This window comes from Acomys russatus, chromosome 26, assembly GCF_903995435.1.
Source record: "Acomys russatus chromosome 26, mAcoRus1.1, whole genome shotgun sequence".
Lineage (NCBI taxonomy): Eukaryota > Metazoa > Chordata > Mammalia > Rodentia > Muridae > Acomys > Acomys russatus.
Window position 1 is genome coordinate 47818610 of NC_067162.1, and position 14350 is coordinate 47832959.

General features: G+C 50.7%; 1 protein-coding gene across 5 annotated transcripts in view; it reads left to right on the top strand.

Moving 5' to 3' along the window:
- The window catches only part of Tcf25 (transcription factor 25), a 30096-nt gene that overhangs the window by 11836 nt on the left and 3910 nt on the right, over positions 1-14350 (top strand). For all 5 annotated transcript variants that reach the window (XM_051168526.1, XM_051168527.1, XM_051168525.1 and 2 more), the window contains exons 6-16: positions 3180-3262; positions 4228-4358; positions 5730-5829; positions 6527-6620; positions 8324-8416; positions 8544-8649; positions 10767-10926; positions 12271-12358; positions 13015-13173; positions 13963-14053; positions 14253-14332. In XM_051168526.1, the coding sequence (XP_051024483.1) occupies positions 3180-3262; positions 4228-4358; positions 5730-5829; positions 6527-6620; positions 8324-8416; positions 8544-8649; positions 10767-10926; positions 12271-12358; positions 13015-13173; positions 13963-14053; positions 14253-14332 (1185 nt within the window). The remainder of the gene's footprint in view (positions 1-3179; positions 3263-4227; positions 4359-5729; positions 5830-6526; positions 6621-8323; positions 8417-8543; positions 8650-10766; positions 10927-12270; positions 12359-13014; positions 13174-13962; positions 14054-14252; positions 14333-14350) is intronic.

The following is a 14350-nucleotide window of genomic DNA, read 5'->3' on the forward strand; positions in this document are numbered from 1 at the left end:
AGGGTTTTTCTGTGTACTCTTGGCTGTCCTGGAATTCACTCTGTAGACACTCATAAAGATCTGCCAGTCTCTGCTTTCCTGAGTGCTGGGATTAAAGACGTGCGCTGCTGCCACCTAGCTGCTTGCTATATATTTTCAGTGTTAAATTTTTCTGACTTATGTCATCTTTTGGGAACATTGATGAAAAATGTTCATACTTCAAATGTTCCCTTTTGGGGCTGGGACTCTAGGCTTGTTTAGTAGAGTGCTTGCCTAGCATGCCTGAAGTCCTGGGTTTGGTCCTCGGCACCACATAACCTACTCATGATAGCACACAACTGTGAGACCAGGAGTTCAAAGCCATTCTCAGCTGCATAGTGACTTTGAAGCTAGCCTGGATTACCTGAACCCCTGTCAATCAATCAATCAATCACCAGCCAGTCAATCAGTTATTCTGTCTTTTCAGGTTTTGTTTTCTTGAATTAGTTACTTTTCTTGTTGCTGTGGCGAAATACTTGACGAACTTAAGGATGTCTATTTTGGCTCACAGTTTGAGGGCATACAGTTCATCATGGTGGGAAAGGGAGGGTGGCAGGGGCATGAGGCAGCAGGTCACACTGTCCACAGTCAGGAAACAGAGAGACATGAATTTTAGTACCCAGGGGCTTTCCTTTTCGTTCTTTATTAAGTCCAATATCCCAGCCCATAGGATTGTGCTGTTCACACTCAGGATAAGTCTTCCTGTAAGTGAGCACAGAATACCCAGAGATATGTCAAACTGGTAGTGAGGGTTAGCCCTCTTCTGCAACCCTGCTTTGTCTGTCTGCCAGTGAGCTATAGTTGTTACTAGTATTAATTAAGAATTCCATGTAAGGGCTGGAGAGATGGCTCAGAGGTTAAGAGCACCAGCTGCTCTTCCAGAGGTCCTGAGTTCAATTCCCAGCAACCATATCGTGGCTCACAGCCATCTAGAATGTGATCTGGCGCCCTCTTCTGGTGTACATGCAGGTAGAACATTGTATACATAATAAATAAATAAATCTTTAAAAAAAAAAGAATTCCATGTAAGTCGGGTGGTGGTGGCGCACGCCTTTAATCTCAGCACTCAGGAGGCAGAGGCAGGCGATCGCTGTGAGTTCGAGGCCAGCCTGGTCTACAGAGTGAGTCCAGGACAGCCAAGGCTATGCAGAGAAACCCTGTCTTAAAAAAAGAAAGAAAAGAATTCCATGTATTTCATTCTGTGTAGTGTGAGAGGTAGACCCACAGTCTTATACATGCTAAGGACACGTTGAGCATCTTTCAGTCCTGGTCTTGAACTCATGCGCTCGTGACTCAATCCTGGTCTTGAACTACTGAATAGCTTGGACTACAGGCCGGCACCACCATGACCCCAGTTCACCTACTACTTTCATAGTGTTATACTTTGAATTATATTTGTTTCTTTAAAACTAAGTTGGGCTAGAGAGGTGGCTCAGTGAGTAAAGTTGCCCACTGCCAAGTTCAGCCCTAGAAACTGACATGACGGATGGAGAAATCAGCTCCCCCAACTTGCTCTCTAACCCTCACACTGGGACCATGCACATACAGTGTGTGCATGAGTGTGAGCACACATACAGGGATCAATTTTAAAATGTAAAACCCAGGCTAGAGAACCGACTCAGCAGTTGAGATCACTTGCTGCTCTTGCAGAAGACCTGGTTCTCTTCCCAGCATCCCCATGGTGGCTCACAGCCATCCATAACGGGGATCTAACACCCTTTTCTGGCCTCCATGGGTGCCAGGCACGCTCCCAGTACACACACATCCATGCATACAAAATACTCATACACATAAGGCAAATCTAAAAAAGAAAGTACCTCTTAAAAATGAAAAAAAAAAAAGTCCTTGCCTGGACATGGTGGGGTGTGCCTGTAATTCCTGTGCTTAGGAAGCTGAGGCCAGGGAATCTCAAGTTCAAGGCCATCCTGGCTACATAAAGAGACCCTGGGTCACTGGGCATGGTGGAACATGCCTTTAATCCCAGTTTGTTTTCTTTTTCTCCTGGTTTTTCTGTGTAGTCTCTGTGTAGCCCTGGCTGTCCTGGACTCACTTTATAGGCCAGGCTAGCCTCAAACTCACAGCGATCCACAACCTCTGCCTTCCAAGTTCTGGGATTAAAGGCGTGCACCACCATTCCCAGCTTTTGTGTCTTTTTGAGAGAAAAAAAATAAACTTTTCTAAATCTTGTTTCTGAAAGTACAGCTTGTTATTCGTTATTCTTGAAGTAGCTCAATTTATCAAATAGGCACAGAGAATAGCACACACCCACTTGTCACTCACGCTGGTCCACCCAGCTCCTCCCCTGCCCACTGTGCTGCTCTGTTGGGCACCGTCTGACCAGGGCGCGGACGGTGGGCAGGCTTGGCCCTGGTGATCCACACACAACAGGACATGGGAAGCTGGGGCAGGTCTGGTGAGCCTGATGTGTGTGAGGCGCTTGGCCTTCCTCTCCCTGTACACCTTAGGTGCCGTTCTGTGTTCTTCATCGTGGTCTTCACTTCTTTTCCAAATGTTCCTGTGTTAGTGGATCAGCCAGCTAGTCACCTCGCCCTCAGCTATAGCCATTGTTTGCTTTTTGCCCAGCCTGGTGCACTAGGGGAGCCAGCTCATAGCTCACCTGTGACGACAGAATACCAGCTGGCCTAGCTTATTCTTGTCATTTTATTTTAGGTTTTCATTTTTTGGTTACCTTATTAATGCTCCTTCCTTTTTTGGTTGAAGACAGGGCCTCACTGTGTATGCTTGGCTGTCTGGAGCTCCTTATGTAAGCCAGGCTAGCCTCAGACTCACAGAGATGCCCCTGCATCTGCCATGTGAGGACTGGGATTACAGCTGTGTGCACCCACCTGGCGCCTCTGTCTTTACTGGACTGTTTGAACTTTGCTGAAGATGAACCTGGGGCCTCATGTGTGCTAGGCAGATGTACAGAACTTCACCTACAGCTGCCATTGTCTTTCTGCATCTCTGGTTATGTGGTGGTGGCTCCATGTGCCATCGGTGCTGTGCTCGTCCCCCCTGCCTGCCAGGCACTCTACTCATTCCTCTGCTGTGTCCCTTCCCTGCCTGCAGTTTCACTCATGGTTCCTGTGGGCATTAGGTAGACCAACCTGGACCCTGTCCACCATGCAAAGTAAAACTGTGCTGTGTTTTGTGTTTTCCAGGCCTCGACAGAGACAGCGTGTGTATCCCAAGTGTGCATGGCTGACAACCCCTAAGACCACTTGGCCCCGATACAGCAAACCAGGTGAGGCCTGCTGGGCCGGGGTAGTGGCGTAGATTCACTACTACTCTTAATTCCCCCCAGGCAGTCAGATTTATTTTAATTATTATGGTTTTACATTTTATAGCAAGCTACCAAGTATGTGTAATTTGAAGAAAGAGGGCAGCAGAACAGAGAGGTAAGAGGGCATGAAGTAAATGTCCTCTTTAGGTGCTGGCCCGTGTGGCATGGAAGGGGATCCAGCTCCCTTCTCCATCACCTTTATTGACAGGCATGCGAGCCCCTCAGAGCGTGAGGGCAGTAGTGTAGTGGGCCTGGCCCTTCCCAACAGTCCTGGCTTTCTATGCCTGTGGAGACTTATGTAGGAGCTATGGGCCTGTGCACTGATGCGGGCTCATTGACCATGTGGTCCTGCCAGGCACTGGCCTTAGGGAGAGCTACCCTAAGAGTGGCACTTAGAGGACTGAGCATTATTGCCCAGATTCTTAAGAATTTACCAGAGGAAGTGTCCATGTACTCGCAGCCTTGCATATGAGGAACAGAGAGAGTCTAGTCCTAAGTCACCTGCGGGCCCTAGTGCAGTGCTCACTGCAGAGCCACTCTGGGTATTCAGTGCAAGTACCTGCACATAGGACTCCATGGGCAGGCATGACACCTGGGCTGTGTGGTCTCTATGTTGCTCCTAACAAGCTGGGGCCTGCCACGTTGCCCTTCTGTGTGTACTCTGGGTAGACCTGAGGAGTAAAACAGATAGGACTCTGGGTCTGTGAGCAGGCCTCCACCCTCTTCCAGAGCTCTTGGCAGATGCCAGTCAGTAGTGTAGCCCCAGAACTGGACAGCCTGCACCAGACACTCGAGTTGAGTTGTGTTTATGTGACATATTTGTGCCAGGAACAACAGAAGGATTGTGACTGCCTAGAGCTGTGGAGTCCTATAAGGTGCCACAGCCTGGTCCCTGCACACTCTCACCAGCAATTTTTTTTTTACAGGTCTATCAATGCGGCTGCTGGAATCCAAGAAAGGCCTTTCTTTCTTTGCCTTTGAGCACAGTGAGGAGTACCAGCAGGCTCAGCACAAGTTCCTGGTGGCTGTGGAGTCCATGGAGCCCAATAACATTGTGGTGTGTGAGGCTGCGGCTCCTGATGGGCTTAGTGTGTGTGTGTGTCAGTGCATTGTGTGTTGCCTAAGGCTACAGCTCCCAATGGGCTGAGTGGGTGTGTGAAACAGTGTGCTGTGCCTTGCCTAAGGCTGGGACTCCTGATGGGTAGGCGGCATCAGACAGTGCACTGTGCCTGAGCAATGATTTGGGGAGGCATGTCTGAGGGATATGCCTGTGTTCAGAGGAAGTGTGCTGGGACTAACAGTGTAGCCTGTCCTCAAAGGAGGGCCACACTGCTCTCCGGTCCCTTCTGGGAACTGTGTGCAGGGCATTGTGGGGTCTTTTCCCAGATGCCTTTGCTTTTAGCTTAGGTGATACAGTACGGGGAGTGCTTGGTTCCCATCTTCCGGGCACCTGTCCCTTCCGTGTGCTCCAGAGTCCTGAGTGCCATGCCAGCCCTGTGCTTGGGCCACAGTTGAGTTTTAGTCACTGAGGACAAAATGAAGCTTTGTGCCTTTGTGTACCTGACCCCTGAATGATGTCACATTGCTTCGGAGAGAAGAAAAATGCTGGTTTCCGTTGCTTTCAATTGGGGCATAGAGAACTAATTAGGTCAGTTTCTCAGTTCCTAGAACTAGAACCTTGAACTGGATCAGTGGTTCACCTGAGCCACGGCACCATACCTTGAGTTAAAAATGAACTGTGGAGCTGGGCGTGGTGGTGCACTCCTTTAATCCCAGCACTCAGGAAGCAGAGGCAGGCTGATGGCTGTGTTTGAGGTCAGCTTGGTCTACAAAGCAAGTCCAGGACAGCCAGGGCTACAGAGAAACTCTGCCTTAAAAAAAAAAACGAAAGAAAAGAAAAAAGAAAAAGTGAACTGTGAGGAGCTAGAGAGATGCGTAAATGGGTTTTTTTGTTTTGTTTTTCTTTTTTAGGCACCAGGCATGGTGGTGCACACCTATAATCCCAGCCTTTGGGAAGCAGAGGCAGATGAATCTCTGAGTTAGAGGCCAGCCTGGTCTATATAGTGAATTCTAGGCCAGCCAGGGCTACATAGTGAGACCTATGTCTCAAAAAACTCAAAAGTAAAAGCACCAATTACAAACAGCTGGGCATTGTGGTGCAGGCCTTTAATCCCAGCTCTTGGGAGGCAGAGGCAGGTAGATCGCTGTGAGTTCGAGGCCAGCCTGGTCTACAAAGTGAGTCCAGGACAGCCAAGGCTACACAGAGAAACCCTGTCTCGAAAAAACAGAAAAAAAAAAAAAAAAAAAAAAAAGACTTTTTCTCTGATGGTCATTATTCCCAGCGTGGGTCCTGGCCTGGTGGTCTCGGGCCCATGTCCCTAGGCTGCTCCCTGTGGCCTTTCTCTAGGGCTGCCTTTCTTTCTGGCAGGTTCTGCTCCAGTCCAACCCCTATCATGTAGACTCCCTTCTGCAGCTCAGCGACGCCTGCCGATTCCAGGAGGATCAAGAAATGGCCCGAGACCTCATAGGTAAGCCCGCCCACCGGCACCTACCACAGTGCCGCTGCGGCTCACAGGCAGATGCTGCTCCCTTAGGTCACAATGACGCTTCACGGAGATGGAGTTCTTGCGTAGTGCGTCCAGTTCATGGTTCTTAGCATATGACAGTTTTGCAGTCATCTCCACAACTGGCCTCAGTTGGTTTAGAGCAGTCTAATTGTGGGACACTGCCGTGCTGTGTCTGCAGCTGTGCTTGTGGTTCATGCAAATGTAGTCTTTGCTCCCCTTCTTTCACGTAACACCTCTGTTATCTCACACTTGCACCCTGTTTGTTGCTATATAATACTCTATTTCTGTGTAGACCGAAATGTCTGTATCTGTCACCAGTTGATGGAAATTTGGGTTGTTTTCTGGCTATTGGAAATGGTGTTGCTGTGAGTATGCATGTGCACGGTTTGTGAGGATGCGTGTTGGTGAGCACGTGTGGGTACCTGGTGTTAGCAGATCAAGCGCCGGTTGCATCTCTTTGCATATGAAGCAGTTCCCTCCGGCACTTAGAGATGTATGTTGCAGTAAGCTTAGAGTCATAAGGAGCACCTGGGACGTCCTGTGTAGCCCTCTCTTGTTACATGACCCCCTCCTTCCAGGACTCTGCTTGTTGTGAGTTGCTGGTGGAGTCACAGCCATCGTGTCTGTGACACTCTCCTCTCATATTTGTGGCCCACAGAGAGAGCACTTTACAGCATGGAGTGTGCGTTCCACCCCTTGTTCAGCCTCACCAGTGGGACTTGCAGGCTGGATTACCGCAGACCTGAGAACAGGTGAGTTTGGTCCATGCTAGAGGGAGTAACGGGCTCCCCTCAGGTCACGTGAGCGACTGTTGTCAGTTTAGTGGGAACAGGTGACATGAGACTGTCCTGTCCCTGAGGGTAGAGGGGAGGCTTCGGTGTGTTCACAGCTGAACTGCAGAGACCTGGCTCAAGACAGTGGCGTCTGAAGTCTGTTTCCCGTGCTGTGGCAGAAAGAGCCGTCCCCATGAGGTTAAACTACTGTGGCGTGCTTTGTATTGCGTCTCCTGATCTTACGTCGGACCTGCATGGTCATGCACACAGTGCTCTCCCTTCTGCGTTTCTCTGAGCCCTGCCCGTCCTCTGCTTTTAGCCCATGTGTGGCTCCCTTCCACCTCACAGCTAGTGCTCTGCTTCTCTGGCTATCCCTGGTCTGCTGCAGCCGCCAGTCCCCACCTTAGCCACAGCCATTTGAGCGTTGGGTCTGCATCTTCTCTGGATTCCTGTGTATTGTTTTTTGTCTCTTTTCGTTAACCTCTTACTTCTTTGAAAAAGATTCTAAAATTAAGTCACCACGGTAACTAAAGCCACCCAGCTTTATGCACGTGTAGTGCTATGACAACTGTTAAAGTTTGAGCGTAAGTTACGATGATAGTTACATAGATTTTAATCATCTTCCTTTAAATGGTAATCAGTAAACAGCTAACAAGAAGACAGGCTTTGTCAGGTGTGGTGGCACTGCCTGTAGTCACAGCCAGGTTTGTCAGGTGTGGTGGCACTGCCTGTAGTCACAGCCAGGTTTGTGAGGTGTGGTGGCACTGCCTGTAGTCACAGCCAGGTTTGTCAGGTGTGGTGGCACTGCTTGTAGTCACAGACAGGTTTTGTGAGGTGTGGTGGCACTGCCTGTAGTCACAGCCAGGTTTGTCAGGTGTGGTGGCACTGCCTGTAGTCACAGCCAGGTTTGTGAGGTGTGGTGGCACTGCCTGTAGTCACAGCCAGGTTTGTCAGGTGTGGTGGCACTGCCTGTAGTCACAGCCAGGTTTGTGAGGTGTGGTGGCACTGCCTGTAGTCACAGACAGGTTTGTCAGGTGTGGTGGCACTGCCTGTAGTCACAGACAGGTTTGTCAGGTGTGGTGGCACTGCCTGTAGTCATAGACAGGTTTTGTGAGGTATGGCGGCACTGCCTGTAGTCACAGACAGGTTTTGTGAGGTATGGTGGCACTGCCTGTAGTCACAGACAGGTTTTGTGAGGTATGGTGGCACTGCCTGTAGTCACAGCACTCAGCGGTAGGAATCAGCTGAGCTCATCCCTGATTACATAGTAATTTTGGCGCCAGCCTGGGCTGCATGAGATCTCCTCTTAAGACCTCTTCTTAACCAAAGAAGAGAAGACAGGGCTGCGCATACACTGGAGTGCAGCCTGCATAGAGGCGCCGGTGTGTAGGCTTGGCATTCTGAAACAGAAGACTCTTGAGCCAAGGAGTTCAAGGTCGGACTTGGCAACACAGTCAGACCCTGTCTAAAACCAGAGGAGCTTGATTTCCATGTGTATGTACATTTATAGCTAGATAACGTGGAGCGTATATTTCCAGACGCACGGGGAATGTTTGCAAACGCTGTATTTGGCCACTTAGGAAGTGCTGTCTCAGCCCAGAGGGTGGGCAGTGCTGGGCCTCTCACTTGCTGTGCTCTATGCTTTTGTGTCACTAAATCTCGGCAAACTGGTTTTGGTCTAGGAGCTTCTACCTGGCCCTCTACAAGCAGATGAGTTTCCTGGAGAAGCGAGGATGCCCACGTACTGCGCTGGAGTACTGCAAGCTCATCCTGAGGTGAGTCTTCACTGTGACTGCATGGCCACCTGTCCCCCACACTGTGACCCCAGATCTGTGGGGACTCCAGCCATGATATCACTTCCTCTGTCTCCCTCTTTTTCCACTCACTGTGCTGCCCTGGAAGCCTGGAGCCGGATGAGGACCCGCTGTGCATGCTGCTGCTTATCGACCACCTGGCCTTACGGGCCCGGAGCTACGAGTACCTGACCCGCCTCTTCCAGGAGTGGGAGGTATGTGGAAGCTGTGTCTCCTCACCTCTGTGATCTGCGCCATATGTGTTTAGGGACAGTGATAGGATGGTGAGAGCATGCCTCAGGCAGATCCCAAGGGCCTCCTGCTTCTGGTTTTCTTGTTACTTCCGCTGAACAAGATCAGTCTTCCTAGAGGTGTCCTAGCAGCCTTGTGAGGACCACAGTTCACAGGCCTGCACCAACTATGTGTGCACAAACAGTGGTGCAGATAGTGATGAAAAGTTGGGAAGACCCCAGAACTCACTGTGGTCCACACAAGAGTCATGCAGCAGAGTGCCATTTGGGGTTGACACGGGGCCCACAGCACACAGACCCACATTCTGCAGAAGTCCTGGGCAGACAGACAGACAGACAGACAGACATACATATAATCGTAACCAGTCACTTGTGCCTTGGCAGATTTGCATGTAAATAAAAGTGGAAGATGGCCTAGCACCACAGCTGCTGTGAGCGCTAAGTCCACCTTGGGTACTGTGCAGTACCAGGAAAGAACATAGACTGTCTTGCCTGTGACTGTGGACATGTGTGGAGGGGACAGGTTCCGCTTACTAGGTTAGCCACCATGCCTTAAGAGCAGTCCTGCCGTTCTCTATTGCAACGGCTAGACAGGTTAAAGGAGAACCCTGTGGGTCGCCTCGTCGGGCTTGTGCTTCCAGCAGAGCCTAGTAAAGGGACAGGGGCAAGCCTTTGTTTTGTTCCTGCTCCTGAGTTTTTCACAGTCCATATATATATATATATATATATTTTTTTTTTAATTTATTATTTTTTTTCCTTACATTAATCAAAAAGGTCATTTAAAGTCACACACTGCAGCCGGGCGTGGTGGCGCCCACCTTTAATCCCAGCACTCGGGAGGCAGAGGCAGGCAGATCACTGTGAGTTCGAGGCCAGCCTGGTCTACAAAGTGAGTCCGGGACAGCCAAGGCTACACAGAGAAACCCTGTCTCGAAAAACCAAAAAAATAAAGTCACACACTGCTTAGTGTGGTTGGCCGGAACATTTAAAGTTACGTACTGCTTAGTGTGGTTGGCCGGAACATTCTCTTGAGATCTGGCTTCTAGAATCCCGGGAGCTCATGAAAGCATGGCGACAGGAGATGCAAGGAGGGCTGCAGCTGACCAGGCATTATGGCTTCTGTGGCTGTAGAATTCTGTGAAGATAACAGTTCCCAGGAAAGAAGGGATGAGGAAAACAGCTCTGGCAGTGAAGCACCCACTGTACAGGAATGAGGGCACGAGTTTGGGTCTCCAGGACCCCCATAAAAAGCAGAGTATCGTGACATGTGATGTAAGCAGTTGTTGTAGGAGACAGGGTGGGGCAGGTGCGCTGGCTGGCTGGTGTAGACAAATTGATGGGCTTCAGGAATGCCGAGAGGCCTTGTCTCAGAGCCAGAGACGTAGCTTGACAGGCAAAGCACTTGACACCACATCTGATGACCTGTTTGACCCTTAGACCCACATATGGAAGGAAAGAACTGACTTGTGCATGCTGTCCTCTACACGTGTGCCATGGTATGCGTGTGCACATACGCATACATGCTAAATACATAATGAAATAATTTGGAGAACAATTGTGGAAAGACACCCAATATTACCTTCAGCCTTTGCACTCATGTACATGTATGTGCTCCACATATACACAGTAAAGGAGACACAGAACAAGTCACTCCACACTCAAGTACATGTATGTGTGCTGCGTACACACACACAATAATGGAGACACAGAGCAAGTCACTTGTCTTCTCACAAACACAGAGAAAGAAAGGAAAGTACTGGAAAATCCCTCTTGGTTAGGTGGAGTCAGAGCCCGCTCCTGGTGAGTTGACTGTGAGCTAAGAAGGCTGAGAGCCTGGGCAGGGCCATCTGAGAGGCTCTGAGCTTCCGCCTGCTGCGGTAGCATCAGTCTGGGCTGACTGCTGCCTTTGTGTCCTTTTGTCTGTTCTGCATGTAGAAAATGGGTTTCCTATCCTGAGTTAAGGTGAGAGGCCCAGGAGGAAGCGCCTGTGGGGCTTACCTGGTATCCGCCACATGTCTGTAAACCACACGTTTTGTCTTCACAAGCCTGAGGCCCAGACTTCATTTCTTCATTCCTTACAGGCTCATCGGAACCTGTCCCAGCTCCCTAATTTTGCCTTCTCAGTTCCATTGGCGTATTTCCTTCTGAGTCAGCAAGCAGACTTGCCCGAGCACGAGCTCACCTCTGCCAGGCAGCAGGCTTCCCTCCTGATACAGCAGGCGCTCACCATGTTCCCTGGAGGTGAGTGCCGCATCTCGTCTTCCTGGGGACTGAGTTGAGGTCACAGCCCTTCCCATACTTAATGGAAAGAGTATAAGCTCAGTGTGAGGTGAGAGGGGCAGCTGTCTCCTGGGGTTATCTCAGCATGGGAGAGTGGGGCGTTTCCAGCACACACGTGGTCCACGGCCTTCGGTACTAGAGGCAACACAGGAGTAGCTGCTGAGAAGCCCTGAGGCAGCGTGACGGCACTGGCTGTGAGTGGCTAGGAGGGAGGCGGCCCTGCCACACTGCCCAGGCGTTCTCACAGGCATATGGCCAGGAGAGCAAAGTGATCGATGACTTGGTAGATATTTCTTAAGAGTATACACAAAGTGACATTGTCACAAGAGTCCTGTGGGCCAGCTGCTTTTCTGTTACAAAGTCCCAGAATTGGTACCACATTGTAGTTCCGAGTTCCTTGATCCTTGGCCAGAACTCTGCCTGCCAGTGAGACCTGGCAGCATCAGGCAGAAATAGTACAGTTAGCTCAATCATTTAGAAGCAGCCTTCTGTGGCCTGATGGAGCTAGTTCACCTTTTCTGTTGTGGCCAGCCAATGAGGTATAGACTGGCAGCCCACGTGCTGCACTGCAGTAAGCCCCTGCACGAGCATGCCCCCAGGAAGTCCCTGGAAGGACTTGTTTCTCATCAGTACCAAGACACAAGCTGTTTAGAGAAGCTGGCACTTAGGTAAACAGCACTACATAGGCTCTGTGTTGGCCACCGACCTGATCCTGGTCCCTACAGAGTTAGCTCTTGCAGGGCAGTCAGCCGAGTACTCTCTCTAGTCTGCCTTTCAGCCCGACCTTCGTGTGATTAAAGCATATAGCCACCCTTAGAGGTGATAGGGAGGTCTTCTTGGATGCAGATGGGAGAAAAGTCAACCAGATGGGCTGGAGAGGTGGCTCAGAGGTTAAGAGTCTGCTCTTCCAGAGGTCCTGAGTTCAATTCCCAGCAACCACATGGTGGCTCACAACCATCTATAATATGATCTGATGCCCTCTTCTGGCCTGTTAACTCACATGCTGTATAAGTAATAAATTCTTTAGAGAGAGAGAGAGAAAGCGCGTGCGTGTGTGTACACCAGACATGCGTCCGCTTCCCCCCCGGGTTCAGAGGCACCTTGGAGCCTAGCGTGAGAGACTCAGCTTAGAACAGATTTGTAATGGTCCTCAGAAATGACCCTGTGGCTGTGCAGCCCCCTTTACCTTAAGAACACTTGGTGGTATACATGACAGGGAGCTCCCAGTGTCTTTTGTCTTCGCCATGAGGCTGGGAGCCAGGACAAGGGTTACAGAGTGCATGGAGTCTGTCCTTGTCCTTGCAGTTCTTATGCCGTTGCTGGAGTGCTGCAGTGTGCGGCCTGATGCAGCAGTCTCAAACCACCGCTTCTTTGGGCCAGACGCTGAGATAAGGTAGGGATTGCCACAGATGCGAGACTGTAGGCACTGTTCCCCTCACCCTGTCCTGGGGGGCCACTGCCCACCAAGAGTAGTAGGGGAAGGCCCTGGAGCCCACACCCATGTGCAGCACATCGCACACCCATGTGCAGCACATGCCACCTCTGTGAGGCAGGTGAGCAGCCTCTCTAGTCTAAGGAGTGAGATCCACAGGTTCTTAGAACAGCTGAGGGCAGGGCATGACGCCAGGAGGCATAACCCATGTAAGGGAGGAGTAGGAAGGTGGAGGCAAGGAGCTTTACTGTCGTTAATTTCTCCCAGAGTTCTATATTGTCGTATTTCTCATAAAAAAGAAAAAACACACAGAAAAGACGATGACTGTATCATGCCATGGCCCCACCCTTCTCCAAGTCAATAGCTGTGGGCCATCCTTTAGTGCTGTTCCACACAGGAAACATGCTCGTTAGCATGGGTTTTTTCCCACATTTCTGTCATGTGATTTGTATTACTAAACTCAAGCCAAAAGAAGTGTTCCCAACCCCTTGGGAGCTGGGATGTCCCTGATAGCAGCCGAGGGGCAACATTGCTCCAGTGCAGTTTACTTTCCCTGGATAGCTCTTCCCACCACTGTGCTCTGACAAAAGTCTACTTCTACCCTTGCTCTTCCACAGCCAGCCCCCTGCCCTGAGCCAGCTGATCAGTCTGTACCTGGGGAGGTCACACTTTCTTTGGAAAGAACCTGCCACTATGAGCTGGCTGGAGGAAAATGTTCGTGCAGTTCTGCAAGCAGTGGACGCTGGGGACCCTGCTGTGGAGGCCTGTGAGAATAGGTGAGCTGAGCTTGACAGCCCTGTGAGCAGCTAGTTCAGGGAGAGCGCCCTGCTGGCAGGAGCCCTTTCTGTGTCTCCTCCTGGGTCTTATCACAGACATGGGGCCTCTGATGTTGGCTTGCCTTTAAAGGAGCCACCAGGGAGTCCTGGGCATGGTTGCTGCTGTCCACACAGGTATGGGAAGAGGTGTGGCTGTGACGCACCCTCGTGTTCTGTCTCCATATTTCTATGGTTATTGCTTTGCTGCATGTGGGGTTTCCCGTAACCTCCAGGCGACTGCTGCAGTTGAGAAGCAACCCTGTGCCCCTCTGCAGTTTTGTTCTTGGTCCTCATCAGCATCCTGGCTCTGGGGACAGCTATAGCCAGGCTGGCTGGTTCTGAGGGTTCTGTTTCATCCTGGCGATATCGTCGCCCTGAGCCAAGGAAAAGAGGATTATGGGACTAAATTCTAGACTGTCTGGGGAAGCAGGAAGAGGAAGTATGATGGCTTCCAGCCCTCTCAGTCTTATGAGTACTGTCTGGACTAGATTCTTCTCCCTGCTCGGCTTCTCAGCTCCATGCCCGGCAGGAGGCAGTGAGGGCCAGCACACCCAGGGTTCCATGGTGGACACTTACTTATTAGTGTCTCAGCAGACTACCCACGGCTCTCCCCACTCTGGTTTCATGGAGGAAGGAACCAGCTAGCAGGCCAGGCGAGAGTTTGTGTTCAGAGTCCACTCTGGGCAGAGCTCTGGCCTGGCAGCACAGTGTCCGCCCTCTCTCTGCTATTGTCTCCTCTGATGACCTCAGGCGGAAAGTGTTGTACCAGCGTGCACCCAGAAACATCCACCGCCATGTGATACTCTCTGAGATCAAGGAGGCTGTCGCGGCCCTTCCCTCGGTAAGAGGGGGATATTGAAAGTGGGGGCTTTGTTTGCAAGTCACAGAATAGCTACCCACAAATCAGCCTGGGTGCCAGGTGGAACTGGAACAGAGGGCTCTTCCCCTTGGCCAGTTTCTCTGGACCTTCCATCTGTATTACTGCCTTAATGAGCTGCCAGGAATGCTCCTTAACCTCTGTTTTGTGTCCCCTCCTAAAGGATGTGACCACACAGTCTGTGATGGGTTTTGACCCTCTGCCCCCGCTGGACACCATCTACTCATACGTCAGACCAGAAAGGTACCTTCCTTGCTTTGT